General features: G+C 41.6%; 1 protein-coding gene across 2 annotated transcripts in view; it reads left to right on the forward strand.

Annotated features, from left to right (window-relative positions):
• LIFR (LIF receptor subunit alpha) overlaps window positions 1-15,537 on the forward strand; it is a 149,954-nt gene that overhangs the window by 101,074 nt on the left and 33,343 nt on the right. For both annotated transcript variants that reach the window (XM_033932603.1, XM_033932594.1), the window contains exons 8-11: window positions 2,407-2,536; window positions 4,888-5,054; window positions 12,853-12,995; window positions 14,807-14,972. In XM_033932603.1, coding sequence (XP_033788494.1) covers window positions 2,407-2,536; window positions 4,888-5,054; window positions 12,853-12,995; window positions 14,807-14,972 — 606 coding nt within the window. The remainder of the gene's footprint in view (window positions 1-2,406; window positions 2,537-4,887; window positions 5,055-12,852; window positions 12,996-14,806; window positions 14,973-15,537) is intronic.

A 15,537-nucleotide genomic window follows, 5' to 3' on the forward strand; every position in this document is an offset into this window, starting at 1 on the left:
TCATATAAAGTTCAGATAGTTCTTATAGCAGAAAAGGTTATTTCCTCTGTTAGACAGTAAACGACAGCACAGCTTTGCAAAGAGCTCACTTTCACTGCAGCTACCTCCTGGAAGGCAGCACAGCTGTGGGAGATAATGTGATTACACTACTAGCAAACGGTAGCCACAGTAAGGTTTCAAAACTAAAAAAAAACATTCATTCAGCTCCCAGGTTCTTTAGCCCCAAACTTTACTTTAAGAAAGCCAGTTATCAGCATTCAGGTAAGTATACTTCTTAAACCACAAATAATGGTTAGCTCAAAGACAGGCAGTAAATTCCTAAGGCATTTCTTGCTCAGAAAGAAAGAGAAAAAAAACACCAGCTATTTCCCAGCTACTCACTGCCTTTCTGTTTGTGTCCATGAGTTCTGCCTGGCTTTCTAGCATAGGTCCAGCGTCTTGCACTTCCATTCCTTCCACCCCTTCAGGGATCTGGAAGTCAGAGGTGGGGAGGCTTTCTTCCACCTCCTGCATCGGCCAATCTGGAACCTCTGTCTCTGCTTCCTGGCTCCATGGCTCTTGCATTGCTTTGGGCTGCTGGAGTTACTCACCCTCGTCACTCTCTCCTCCCCCTGCTGTTTTCTTCAACCTGCTTTTAATCAGCCCCCAGTCAATCCCCTTCAGCCTGTAGAGGGGGATGGGCTTTGGTGCTACTGCAGGCTTTCCTTGTTTGTACTGCCTGGGTTTCCTAGGCTCAACTGGTTTATCTTTGGCTGCCCTAGCTGACTTATGCACAGAATGCTGCTGCTGTCAGTCTGCCTGTCCCTGATCCAGATCACCACTGCTCTGGTCGTATGGGCAAGGGAGGTCAGCCTCAAGTTGGTCACCAGTGTTAACCTGGTCAGCTCTTTTGCGCTGGATCCTATTAAGGGTAAGACTAGTGCTGGTGCTAGGTTTGTCACAAGGTATGGCTGGTAGGAAAAAGGAGGTATTGATGCCTCTGTATAAGACTCTGGTGAGACCTCATTTAGAATATTATGTACAATTCTGGAGGCCGCACTTTCAAAAAGATATAAAAAGGATCGAGTCAATCCAGAGAAAAGCAACTAAAATGGTGTGTGTGGTCTTCGTGATAAAGCGTATGGGGACAGACTTAAAAAGCTCAGTCTTTGGAGGAAAGGCGGGAGAGGGGAGATATGATAGAGACGTTTAAATACCTACATAATATAAATGTGCATGGAGTCGAGTCTCTTTCATTTGAAAAGAAACTCTGCAATGCGAGGGCATAGGATGAAGTTAAGAGGTGATAGGCTCCGGCGTAATCTGAGGAAATACTTTTTATACAGAAAGGGTGGTAGATGCGTGGAACAGTCTCGTGGAAGAGGTGGTGGAAACAGAGACTGTGTCTGAATTCAAAAGGGCCTGGGATAAGCACATGGGATCTCTCAGAGAGAGAGAGAAAGAGATAATGGTTACTGTGAATGGGCAGACTAAATAGGCCATTTGGCCTTTATCTGCCATCATGTTTCTATGTGTCTATGTGATAAATTACTTGAATCAATTATTGTATCTTCCAAGATGTACATATGAAATATCTTTTGGGGCATTTCTTTATTTTCCCTTCTATGGAGTATTACCTTTATTAAAAAAGTTTCAACATGGCAAATTTTCACAAAACCTCAATGAAGTAAGTAAACAACCCAGATTCTTGTTATTCTGAAAAACAAGCTATAAGAGTAGTTTGCTGTCATATTATATATATATATATATGTATATATATATATATATATATTTTGTGATGTTCTATCAAATATAATGGAATCCTTTGAGGGGAAAAGCCCACTGCTGAATTGGTTTCATACACATAGAACAGGGGTGTCAAAGTCCCTCCTCGGGGGCCGCAATCCAGTCAGTTTTCAAGATTTCCCTAATGAATATGCATGAGATCTATTAGCATGCAATGAAAGCAGTGCAAGCAAATAGAGCTCAGGCATATTCATTGGGGAAATACTGAAAACCCGACTGGATTGCGGCCCTCGAGGAGGGACTTTGACACCCCTGACATAGAATGAAATGTGTGTGTTTATTGATAAACTGTCAATGATGATTCTTTGCTTGAATATTTAAATGCTGTGCAAATATTTTTTGTTCAGCCTGAAATTTATCCATTACATTATGATCCTCATGACAAATATTTTTTTTTATGTCATCCTGATTTAATTTTGATGAGTGTAGCATAATTCTGATGTTTTAAATAATTTTCATTATACTTTTGGAAAAACATAATGGACTTTTTGATTTGTAAGTCCAGCTTGTTAATGTTTGCACTTATGCCGTGGTTGATGGTTTTTGCAACTTTGTTTGAAAATCTTTCCACTGTAAGATATGGGTTATGGTGTTACACATTTAAAAATTTTTTTATTGCAGATCCTCCTGATATTCCACAGAACTTTGAATGTGAAACACATGATCTAAGGAAAATTGTTTGTAGCTGGAACCCAGGACGACCAACTGGATTGTATGGAAAACGTGACACACAGTATATTTTGTATGAAAGGTAATATTTTAAAATGCTATTACCTTCCTGGTATAGTATAATTATAGGCTTATGGTATTTAGATGACAATTGTAGAAAAGTTATATGGAGTGAAGGAGAAGCCTAGTGGTTAGAGCAGCTGCTGCAGTACCCTGAAGTTGTGAGTTTAATTCCCACTGCAGCTTCTTGTGACTTCTGATAAGCAGAAGCACGCTACAGGGCTTTAAAGAAGGTCTGGACAGGTACCTGGAGGACAAAGGGATTGAGGGGTACAGATAGGAGTAGAGGTAAGGTTATAGGGACAGGATTAGAGGTAAATTATAAAATTAGTCAGAGACCACTGTTCAGGCAGTGGGCCTGATGGGCCGCCGCGGGAGCAGACCGCTGGGCGAGATGGACCTCTGGTCTGCCTCAGCGGAGGCAACTTCTTATGTTCTTATGTTCATTGCTCCAAGTACTAAATAAGTTCCTGTCTAAAATATGTAAAACTGCTCTGATTGTGTAAACCACACAGAAAAAGCAGTGTATCAAGTTCCATCCCCTTCACCCTATTTCTACCTGTCAAAAAAGCATGTTTACTCAAAGAAATCAACATACATATGTAAGGAGCTATTTTAGAAAAAGTGTTATTACACATATGTGCTGTAACATGCAAAGACTTCAAAACAAAAATGATGTAATACCCAGGATTTATCAGCAGATATCTTACTCCATATATTCCCTTATGATCCAGCAATCATAAATTACTAGAGATCCCTTCAACCTGTCACATAGTTTATGATACAAGCAGAAAATCAATTTTCTCTGTTACTTCCTCAACGCTATGGAACAATATGTCAACTCATCTTTGTAAAGATTCCTCCCGCTCAAAATTTAAAACAAACTTGAAAACATTTCTGTTCAAGGATGCCTTTGATTGTTAATATCGCCATAAGCATCCACCTACCAGACAGGACCCTAACCCCTTCCCCTTTTTGTGTTTCCCTTTTATTGTCTTTTTTTCCTATCGAATATTGTATTTCTTTCCCCGCCTCTCCTTGTCAAGTTTCAAGTTTATTAAAAAAAATTTAAAACTGCTTAATCAGGTTTCTAAGTGGTGTACAATATAAAAATTACATAAAAACAAATTTAAAAGTTAGGGATACTAAACAATACCAAAAGACACATAATAAGACCTATGGACTAACTTCATACAGTAGGGAAAAGAGGAGAGAACTATAATCGTGAGAGAAAGAGCACAATGAAAGGGAAAAAGACAATAGGTTAGGGTAAAAAGCGATAAAGCTTGATTTTGTCCTTAAGAGAGCAGTTATTGTCCAAAAGCATCCTGGAACAAGAATGTTTTTAATTTTGATTTAAATTGATTTATTACGGATTCACTGTGCAACTGATTGGTTAGTGAATTCCAAAGAGAAGGGGCAGTGACCGCAAAATTATTGGAACGCAGCGTGATGATTGATTTTAATGATGTTATAACAAGAAGGTTCTGTGACATTGAACGAAGCGATTTTGAAGGACTGTAAGGAATTAAAAGTCTACCAATGAATTCTGGTTGATTATTTAAATGTGATATCCCAAGTAATTTTATATTTTAGCCTTTTAATTATGTACACCGCTTAGACAATATTCAAGCGGTATTTCAAATTTTAATAAACTTGGATTGCAAGAAGACCTGTTCCTGATGTTTGCAGATATGCTGCTGCTACCACCATTACTTTGGTAAAGGTGTGAAGTGCCATTGTCACACTGAAGGGCAGCGCTGAGAAATGAATATGGCTCTCTAGCATATGGAACCGGACAAACCTTTACTAAAACCATGGCAAAAGTGGCCTAAGCGCGCCACTTATATGATGGGTCTTTCTTGCACGCTAAGGCCACTTGTGCCTTTGCTGGAAAATGACACATTTTCCAAATTAATGGCCATGTGCTAATTTTACCATTAGTGTGCAACCAATAAAAACATTACCATGTGAGCCCCTACCACCACCTACTCTGCTCTTTGTGGAATTGCATTGATTGGCTATTAAGGTTTGGATACAATTTAAAATGTGTACTGTGATAAATAGAATATTATATGGGACTCTGAATCTTAGGTATTATAGCCTGGCTGAAAGGTTATTTACCATAAGACATGTTAAAGTAATTTCTTTGAGGACAAGGAGGACTGAAAGTCCATGCAAGTGGGTGATGACAGCCACTTGCATAGAGCCCTGTTCTCTAGGTAGATGTGCAGAATGAATGCTCACATGGATAAATTGACTGACAAGTATCTCTTGTCTTTGGCGAAATTTGTGAATTGTAAGCAGCATGTATAAATTTATTTAATAGTGTAAAGTAGGTTATAAATCATTATTTCTCTTGCTGTCTTCTAGAATCTCTGGTTTGTATACTACATGCAATGGCCCTGAGGAAACCAATGAATCATATGAATGCTTCTTTGATATTATAAATAATCAGAATTTGTATAACCTCACATTAAGAGCTACAAATCCCCTCAATAGCTCAGAAACATCAGAGTCAGTAAATGTGACACAAAGAGGTAAGAAATAATGCGTAATATTGTGTTAGAATATAAAGTATGGTGTTTGTGTTGTGGAGTTTAAAAACGTTCATGTTTCCCATGTGTTGGGCGTGTCTGGATGGTAACAGCCGCTTATGTATAGGAGGCGCTGGACTGTTTCATATCATCTCTCTCTCTCTCTCCTTTTTCCCAGTGTATACATATTCATATCCAACAGTCTCTTAAATGTCTTATGGCACAAACCCAGCACCATTTTTGTCGCATTGCATATCTGGATTTTCAGAAGGCGTTTGACAAGGTTCCGCAAGAACGACTACTTTGAAAAATTGCGAGCCATGGAATCGAGGGTGAAATACTCACATGGATTAAAAACTTTCTGGTGGATAGGGAACAGAGAGTGGGAGTAAATGGACAATACTCGGACTGGAAAAGCATCACGAGTGGAGTGCCACAGGGTTCGGTGCTTGGACCCGTGCTCTTCAACATATTTATAAACGACCTAGAAATTGATACGACGAGTGAGGTGATTAAATTTGTAGACGATATGAAGTTATTCAGAGTAGTGAAGACGCAGGAGGATTGCGAAGACCTGCAATGTGACATAAACACGCTCGAGAAATGGGCCACGACATGGCAAATGAGGTTTAACGTAAATAAGTGTAAGGTGATGCATGTCGGTAATAAAAATCTTATACACGAATACAGGATGTCCGGTGCGGTACACGGACAGACCCCCCAGGAAAGAGACTTGGGAGTACTGGTCGACAAGTCAATGAAACTGTCTGCGAAATGCGCAGCGGCGGTGAAAAAGACAAACAGAGTGCTAGGAATGATTAAGAAGGGGATCACGAACAGACGGAGAATGTTATCATGCCGCTGTACTGGGCCATGATACGCCTCACCTGGAATACTGCGTCCAGCACTGGTCGCCGTTCATGAAGAAGGACACAGTACTACTTGAAAGAGTCCAGAGAAGAGCGACTAAAATGGTTAAGGGGATGGAGGAGTTGCCGTACAGTGAGAGATTAGAGAAACTGGGCCTCTTCTCCCTTGAAAAGAGGAGACAGAGAGGGGAAATGATCGAAACATTCAAGATAATGAAGGGAATAGACTTAGTAGATAAAGACAGGTTGTTCACCCTCTCCAAGGTAGAGAGAATGAGAGTTAAAAGGGGATAGATTCCATACAAACGTAAGGAAGTTCTTCTTCACCCAGAGTGGTAGAAAACTGGAACGTTCTTCCGGAGGCTGTCATAGGGGAAAACACCCTCCAGGGATTCAAGACAAAGTTAGACAAGTTCCTGCTGAACCAGAACGTACGCAGGTAAGGCTAGTCTCAGTTAGGGCACTGGTCTATGATCTAAAGGCCACCACATGAGCGGACTGCTGGGCATGATGGACCACTGGTCTGACCCAGTGGCAATTCTCATGTTCTTATGTTAACTACCACAAGTCTTTATATATCCTTGTAGAGATTACAGCCTCCAAAACTGGAAACAGTACTCCACGTGGAACCTTACCAATGACATGGATAGGGGCATAAACACCTTTTTTTTCCTGCTGATTATGCCTATCTATGCGGCTTAACATTATTCAGGCAACAGCCACCGCTTTATCACATTGTTTCACTGCCTTGAGATCCTGTGCATGTCAGTCTCTCACCCCCTAGGATTTCTACACCCCAAGCACATTACTATGCACTAGTGCTGCCCGATTCACGATTCAAATCGGTTCACCGATTCACTTTGAGTGAATCGATTCTAATCGATTTAAATTTTAAAAAAAATCGGCTTCCCGATTCGGACCCTCTCCCTTCACTGCCTAAAGCAGGAGCGGCAGCGCTGCGAGGAGGGAGGGTCAGTCGGGAAGTGCTGCGTCTGGCTTCCCTCCTGGCCTCCCCGAAGGACTGCCCCCCCCCCCCCCGAAAGACTGCGCATCCCCGGGAAGGCCTCCGTGTTCCCCCTGGCCTCCCCGAACCGTTTACCTTACAGCTTCAGCCTGCAGCCGAAGATCGCGGTTACAGCGTCTTTGCACTGCAGTGCTTTGAGATGTTTCCTCCGCCGCGATCCTGCCTCTGATGTCAGAGGAGGGACGGGAGGGGTAGTCCTTCAGGGGGTGGGACAGGACTTGGGGGGTGCAGGCCTTTAACGGAGAACAGGTCTTTAAAGGGGGGGACAGGCCTTCAAAGGGGGGATAGGCCAGGGATGGTGTCATAGGCCTTCAGGGGGGACAGACAGGCCTTCGGGGGGGGGGGGCAGTCCTTCGGTGGGCAGTCCTTCAGGGGGTGGGACAGGCCTTGGGGGGGGTGCAGGCCTTTAAGGGGGGAACAGGCCTTTAAGGGGGGGACAGGCCAGGGATGGTGGCATAGGCCTTCATGGGGGACAGGCCGGCCTTCAGGGGGCAGTCCTTCAGGGGATGGGACAGGCCTTGGGGGGCTGCAGGCCTTCAAGGGGGGGAACAGGCCTTTAAGGGGGGGACAGGCCTTCAGGGATGTGGGGACAGGCCTTCAGGGGGGAGGTGCAGGGCTGCAGGCATTCAGGGGTGGACAGACCTTCAGGGGAGGGGGCCCTGGTGTAGAAGTACACGGAGGGAGGGAAGGGGGGTTCAAAGAGATCTTTTAGTTATACCTTCATTAAAGTCAATCAATACACTGCGTTCCAATAACTTTTCTGTTACTGCCCCTTCTTTGTGGAACTCATTGCCTACTCATCTACGTTACGAATCCGATATAAAACAATTTAAACAAAATTAAAAACATTTTTATTCCAAGAAGCTTTTAGTTAAAAATGCCCTTTTAAGGGCTAAATTTACAATTTAAATTTTAAACTTCTGTTATTTTTACCCAACCGACTGTTTTATCCTTTTATGTCTCGCCTTTTCTATATCAATTGTAGTTCTTCCCTACCTTCCCATTGTGTGGCTATATGTCTTTGTGTGTTACCCTTTTTCCCTGTCTTTATATGTTTTAATGTAATTTTACAATTTGTTTTTATATAATTTTATTTTGTTAACTGCTTAGAAACTAGAATAAGCGGTCAAAAAATACTTTAATAAACTTGAAACTTGAAACTATATGCCGGACTTTGAGGGGGGGGAGAAATAATGGGTCTAAAAGTAGAGGAGAGGGAGAGAGATGATGAACAATGGGATTTAGGGAGGGAAGGAACAGAAAGGGAGAGAAGTTGTACACAAGGGATGGTGTGGAGGGGGATAGAGATACTGGATAGGAGGGTAGTTGGGAAAAGAAAGGGATAGATGGTGGACCCTGGGGTGGTGGGGAAGGAGGGAGAGATGCTGGATGAAACGGTGGATCTGTGGATGGAGATGAAAAAAAGAAAGATGCCAGACCTCCAGAGAAGGGAAGGAAAACAGAAGGGGAGGGCAGAAATGGCAGATGGATGGTTAGAACAGAGAAAGAAGAAAGGAGACCCTGGCAAGCAAGTTATCAGAAGACAACCAGAGCCTGGGACCAACAAGATTTGAATAATGACCAGACAACAAAAGGTAGAAAAACTAATTTTATTTTCTGTTTTGTGATTACAATATATCAGATTTGAAACATGTATCCTGCCAGAGCTGGTGTTAGACCGCAAACGTGGGCTAGGATTTAAGAAAGAGAGGAAAAGTCTTTTTTGTTTGTTTATTTTGTTTACACCACAGCGCCAGTGTGGTTAGGAGAAGGCAAAGGGGGTGAAGAGGCTATAAAATAAACCCACCAGGATGTTTGAAAAAAACACCCAATTGGGCAGGAAAATCAAATGAAATCGAATCAAAAAACCAATTCAGTAGGCTGAATCGAATGGAAATTTTTTTTCCTGAATCGGGCAGCACTACTATGCACCACTTCACATTGAATTTTAACTGCCAAACAATCAACCATTCTTTTAATTTTTGTAGATCCCTTCTCATATTATCCACTTCCTCCAGGAAGTCTACCCTGTTACAAATCTTGGTGTCATCTGCAAAAAGGCAAACTTTTCCTTTTAACCCTTCAGCAATGTCATTCAGAAATATGTTGAATAGAATTGGCCTCAGTACTGATCCTTGAGGCACACCACTATCCTCTGAGAAAATTCCATTAACCACTACCCTCTTCCATCTGTCAGACAACCAGTTTACCACTTTATGAGAAGGTGCTGAAAAGTTCTCAGCCCAACTAACTTCCTAAATTCTGAGCATTATTATAGAATTGTAATGCTATGTTTTGACATTGTTTCAGATCATTGATTGAACCATGTCAACAAGAAGCATGGAATTTTTGAAGAAATTCATCCAAGATGAATTCTGTAATTGCAATAAGAATATAGAGATGTTTATTAGTCATGAAATTTATATCTCTCGAGACCCTAGCATTTATGGCAGTTCATGTTGTCATTTCTGGAGGCAGGAGGGATGTATAGGCCTATATTCAGCTTATGGTGCTCAGTATTAGGTCCAGATATTCAGTGCCAGTGCCACGCCTCGAGAATGTTTTGCCAAAGAATGTGGTGAAAGCACTTAGTTTAGCAGAGTTTAAAAAAGGTTTGGATAATTTCTTAAAAGAAAAGTCCATTATTAAGATGGACTTGGGAAAAACCACTGCATATTCCTAGGATAAGTAGCATAAATCTGTTTTATTCTTTGGGATCTTTCCAGGCAGAGGCAGCAGAATGCTTTTTTGTTTGGGTGGCCCCAAAAGCGGTCAGACCCCACCCTATAATAAGGATAGTATTAATTGCAATACCATTTTTTTTCCATTCATTTTTCATATATACACACAATATAATCTTATTAACAACACATAATGGTTAACCACAAAATTAAACTACACAAAGCACACTGTATGCTTCTTAACATTCATTCTTACCAGAACATCTGGCCTTGGTAACACAGGCAGAACACAGATAACCCCTAGCAAATATGGGACCACAAACTATGTTCTTCTTTCTTTCCTTCTTCCTTCCCCCCCCCCAGTGGAACCCTGTGGCATGACCTCTTCAGTTCCAGACTTCCCCCCCTCCCCGGTCACTGTTATTTTAAATGTTCTGGCAGCACAATGCAGCATCCAAGAGATGAGCATTCTGTTGTCGGCCTGCCCCGGTCAGAACTCTTCATTCAGTGGCAGCCCGCCTAGGTGGGAACAGGAAGTCACTGCTGAATGAAGACTTCCAGTGCAGGCAGACGGTAGAATGCTCGTCTCATGGAAGCTATGCTGCGCCGTGGCTGGGAAACATCGTATCACCAAAGCTGCTGCTCAGGTTACAGCTTTTGTCTCTGTGCAGATAGAAAATGTTACTAAGTAGAGGAAGTGGTTCCATGTGCAAGCTGTCTTCAGCCTGGATCCCTCATTAAGAAAGTAAAGGAACTGAGAGAGGAGGTGGCAAGACTGAGATGCATAAGTGAGAATGAGAGGTACATCGATGAAATGGTTCATGAGGCACAAAGATTTCCAGCAGTGGGAAAGAAGAGGCTGTGCCTGAGGGAAGGCACCTGGACTCAGATTACAGAATGCTGCAAGATTGGTAATGTGACTCCACCTGACCTTGAGCTGAAGAACCGGTATGCATCCCTGGAAGTGGAGGAAATGAGAGCATCCCAGGAAGAGGAAGGACTAAAGCTTGAAATTCCAAAAATTACTGGATCCATGACCACTAGGAGGCATAATGTAGTGGTGGTTGGCGATTCCCTTCTGAAGGGTACAGAAGCGTCTGCAGACTAGACATGATGTCCCAGTAGGTATGCTGTCTGCCTGGTGCCAAAATCCAAGATGTTACGGAGAACTTACCGAGTCTCATCAAGGCTGATGACTAGTGGTCAATGGAGATCACTCTGAAGAAAGGGATGTTACCAGTGGTGTGCTCAAGGTTCTGTTCTTGGTCCTATTTTTAAAAACATTTTTATAAACGATATTGCTGAAGGGCTGTCGGATAAGATTTACCTCTTTGAGGATGATACTAAAATTTTCAGTAGAGTAGACACCTCAGATGGTGTGATTAACATGAAGAAAGACCTAGTGAAGCTTGATGAATAGTTTGAAATTTGGCAGCTAAAATTTAATGCTAAGAAATGCAAGGTCATGCATTTGGGCTGTAAAAACTTGAGAGAACGGTGCAGTTTAGGGGGTGAAGAACTTATGTGCACGACACATGAGCGGGACTTGGGTGTGATTGTAATTGATGATCTTAAGCTGCCCAAAAAGGGTGAAAAGGTGATGGTGAAAGCTAGAAGGATGCTAGGGTGCATAGGGAGAGGTATGGCCTGCAGGAAAAAGGAGGTATTGATGCCCTTGTATAAGACTGGTGAGACCTCATTTAGAATATTGTGTGCGATCCTGAAGACCGCACCTTCAAAAAGATATAAAAAGGATGGAGGAAGGCTACTAAAATGGTGCTTGGTGTTCGTCATAAGGCTTATGGGACAGATTTAAAGATCTCAATCTCTAAACTTTGGAGGAAAGGCAGGAGAGGAGAGATATGATAGAGATGTTTAAATACCTATGTGGCATAAATGTGCACGAGTCGAGTCTCTTTCATTTGAAAGGAAGCTCTGAAATAAGAGGGCATAGGATGAAGTTAAGAGGTGATAGGCTCAGTAGTAATCAAAGGAAATACTTTTTTTACAGAAAGGGTGGTAGATGTGTGGGACAATCTCCCACAAGAAGTGGTGGAAACAAAGACTGTCTGAATTCAAGAAAGTGTGGGGTAGGCATGTGCGTGGGATCTCTTAGAGAGAGGAAGAGATAATGATTACTGCAGATTGGCAGACTGGATGGTCTATTTAGCTTTTTTCTATCATCATGTTTCTATGTTTCTCTTCTCTTCCCCCCACCCCCACCCCAATGTTTTGGCATCTCTCTCATCTCCTTCCCTTCCATCTCTCCTTCTCCTTCCCACGCCATACTCTGGCATCTCCTCTTCTTCCTTGATGTGGCTCACTGGTGGAGCTGCTGCCTCTGCACCCAGAGATTGTGAGATCAAATTCCAGTGCTGCTCCTTGTAACCCTGGGCAAGTCACTTAATCCTCAAGTGCCCACCGCTGTGAATGTCAGCTTTTGAGTGCCAAAGCCACAAAAAGGTGGCATACAAGTCCCCATTCCTTTCCCCCTTCCCCTTGGTCTGGCATCACTCTCTCTTCTTCCTTCCTTTTCCCTCCCCCCTCCAATTGGATGGTTTTCTGCCTTACTCCTTCTTCCCTCCAATCGGGTGCATGGTGCAGCATTTCTCTACCCCCCACCTGATGGGTACCTCTCTCTCTGTCAGCAGCCTTCACAACACGCTACTCTGCTGGCGTTGGGCCTTCCTCTCTGCTGAGTCCTGCCTTCTTCGACGAAGGCAGGACCTGGCAGAGATGAAGGCCAACACTGGCAGAGCAGTGAGTTGTGAAGGTTGCCATTTCTGGAAGAGGAAGTTCCCAGACCATGGTGCCAATCCCGGGACCCCCTCCCCTCTCTTTGGTACATCACTGGAAGAAGTCATGGCAATTGTTTGCATTATAGTTATTTTTAACTTTACAGCAACTTAAACTAAAATATCAGTAATAATTTCATGCAGTGGTATGATGCATTATGGTCATATTTGGTTGTAAACTGGTTGGGATGTCTAATCTGTCTGTGCTTTACTATGAGTGCTAATAGTGGCTGAGTGAAATGGAAATCTAAATAAAATAAAAATTGAAGTCTGCCAATCAATCAAAAAGGAAATATCTTAAGATTAGTTATTTAGTAGTACAGTATCTTTATAAAAAGAAAGAAAGAGACAAGATTAGAATATTTAAGTTCACTGGTTATATCATAAGAAGCTACTCATTGAATATAAACTCATATTTTGTTTCCTTTGTAGTTCATTTAAAAACTGATCGGATTATGGTTGATGACAGTACTTCAAGGAGCATCCAGCTGTCTTGGAAATTATCCGGGAAATTTTCACATATGAAGCTTCTGTGTCAAATTAAAATTTCCATGGCAAATAAAGAAATGGAAATAGTAAGGACACTTTTTAATGTGATCTTTCATGTAGTAAAACCAGCTCTTTGTCTGCATTGTCCCCCCCCCCCAAAAAAAAAAAAAAAAATAGAAAAATTCATTACATTTACTATAAGTTTTAAAATGTTCACATGGCATAGCTTACCCTATTGTGAAGGTAGACATTATTGACTAATTTGTTGCACTTCAAAAGAAATTAGGCTTTTTGATGTTTAAGTTTAATAATAGGCTTGGTGTCAGAAGACCTGGATTCAGTTCCTTGGTTAGGTATTCCATTTCCCTGGCCAATTGAAGCAAGGGGTGTTGTGGAGGGAGTGTTCCTAGCCTCAGGGAAAAGGGACATCTCAGTCATTAAACAATGATACCACTTAGAAGGGTGAATGAGGGGCTGTGCTTTACAGGGCTCCAGAAGGAGGCATCCTTACTGAGGATTGTCACTGTAATAACTGGACTCAAGGCATCTCAATTTGTTGAATGTCCAAAGGATTAGGATGAAACTATTAGGCCAAAAAACCTCCCACCTAACAACAAAAATTGGATATTCTCCAGCTGCCTTAAAAGAAAAATAAAAGATGTTTGTCTTAAGCATAATATAGAGTTGAAAGCTGGTTCTCAAAATGAAAAAAATTTAGCCACATTAAAACAGTTGACAAGCATGTGCCTGAAAATTTACACAATTTTATAATGCAAATGTACTGTGTACATTTGTCCACTGAACTAAGTCTGCCTACTTTGGGAGGACATGGGTGTGTTATATAGCTTTGTCAATCAATGTCATGGTAGATTGAATCTCAAAAGTTGTATCTTTATGTATTGTCTGTAAACCTCTGGGTTCCCCTAACTGCTCCTCCAAAATCAGCAGGCTCCAAGGCAGGGGAAGGGAATCTGAAACTGCATATTTCAGCAGGCCTGGGGAGTCTCTTAATGAAATAGAGTAGCCAGTCAGCACAAAACAACAATGGGTTGTGTAGCAGCTTTTTAAATGATGCTAGAGGAAACTTCAGTGGCTGGATGGTTGCCTCTGAGCAGTTGTCCATTTTGCCTATTGGGAAATATGTACATTACATTAATGTGTGGTTCCTAAACCTGTCCTGTAAACCCCAAAATCTGAAAGACTGTGGAGTAATGAAGACAGGTTTCAGATTTGCTGAAGTTGTAATTACTGTATGCACTTGAATATAAAATTGAGATTTTTGGACCAAAAAAATGGCCCAAAATTGGGGGGCCTTGGTTTATATTCGAGTCCACCCACTGGTCAACTTTTTTGTCCTTTCTTTTTGCAATGACCAGCACTGCTCTCCTCCAGTATACCTCCCCAATGATTGGTACTGCTCTTCCACCCCCACCCCCAGTGGCCAAATATGCTCTTCTGCACTCCCATTGCCCCCCCCCCACCCCCGATAGCCATTGCTGCTCTCCTGCACTCTACTCAACTCCTCCGATGACCATCATTATCCCACCCCCTGATGACTGCCACTACTATTGTTCAACCTCTCCCCCCACCCCCGGCATTGATCCTTACCATTCTGGCGCTCAAAAAAGTTAACACCAATATTCCGTTCTGAGCCTGTGCCTGCCAGCTCCTGCTCTCTCCAAGAATCCTGGTTCATATTTGAGTATATATGGTATGTACATCCAAGATTTAAAATATAGATATTGACTAGAAGCAACATGCTAGCATACATAAAACAATTGTAAATTCACATTGCATTTTTATATTTGTTCTTCATGTATAGCATAAATTACATAATTTAACATTGAATTGTGATTTGCCTTATAGAATTAATCACTTTTAATTTATTTTTCAACAGAGGAATGAATCTAAAGATGGGGCAGATGATGCCTATTACAGGGCTTCAGTGAATAAATTGCATCCATTTACTGGCTATGCATTCTCTGTTCGTTGCTCTGTTCTGGAGAATTTCTGGAAGTGGAGTGAGTGGAGCCATGAAAAGGAACACCAAACTTTAGCAGCACGTATGTTAAAGATTTAATTGTATTTCAGTTTTCGGAAAAGATAGATATTACAGTTTCTCAGAAGAGAAGAAAGTGAAAGTATAGTAGAGGAAAGAACATTAGGATTGGGGGTTAAAAAGTTATGTTAAAAGATTGTTAAAAATTAAAAAGTAAAAATTGTAAAAAATGAAAAAGTTTTAAATATTAAAAGAGGCTTTAAAAAGAAAAGTTTTTAGATTGATTTTAAATAAATTCAAGTCTTTGATTTCTCTGATATATAAAGGGAGGGCATTCCAGGTAAGAGGGGCCGCGACTGAGAATATATCGTGACGTCTGGTTCCGATGATCTTCAGGGACGGTACAGTAAGCAACCCTTGTGTAGTAGATCTTAGGGATCGGGTCGAGTTATGTGGGATTAACAGTTGGTCTATGAATTGGGGTTCGTTGTTAGATAGAGTTTTAAATGTTAGAAGTGATATTTTATAGGTTATTCGTTGATTTATAGGGAGCCAGTGTGAGTCTATTAAAAAAGGTGTTACATGATCGTATTTTTTACCGTTGTGGATGATTTTAACTGCAGTGTTTT

The sequence above is a fragment of the Geotrypetes seraphini genome, chromosome 1 (assembly GCF_902459505.1).
Source record: "Geotrypetes seraphini chromosome 1, aGeoSer1.1, whole genome shotgun sequence".
NCBI classification, from domain to species: domain Eukaryota; kingdom Metazoa; phylum Chordata; class Amphibia; order Gymnophiona; family Dermophiidae; genus Geotrypetes; species Geotrypetes seraphini.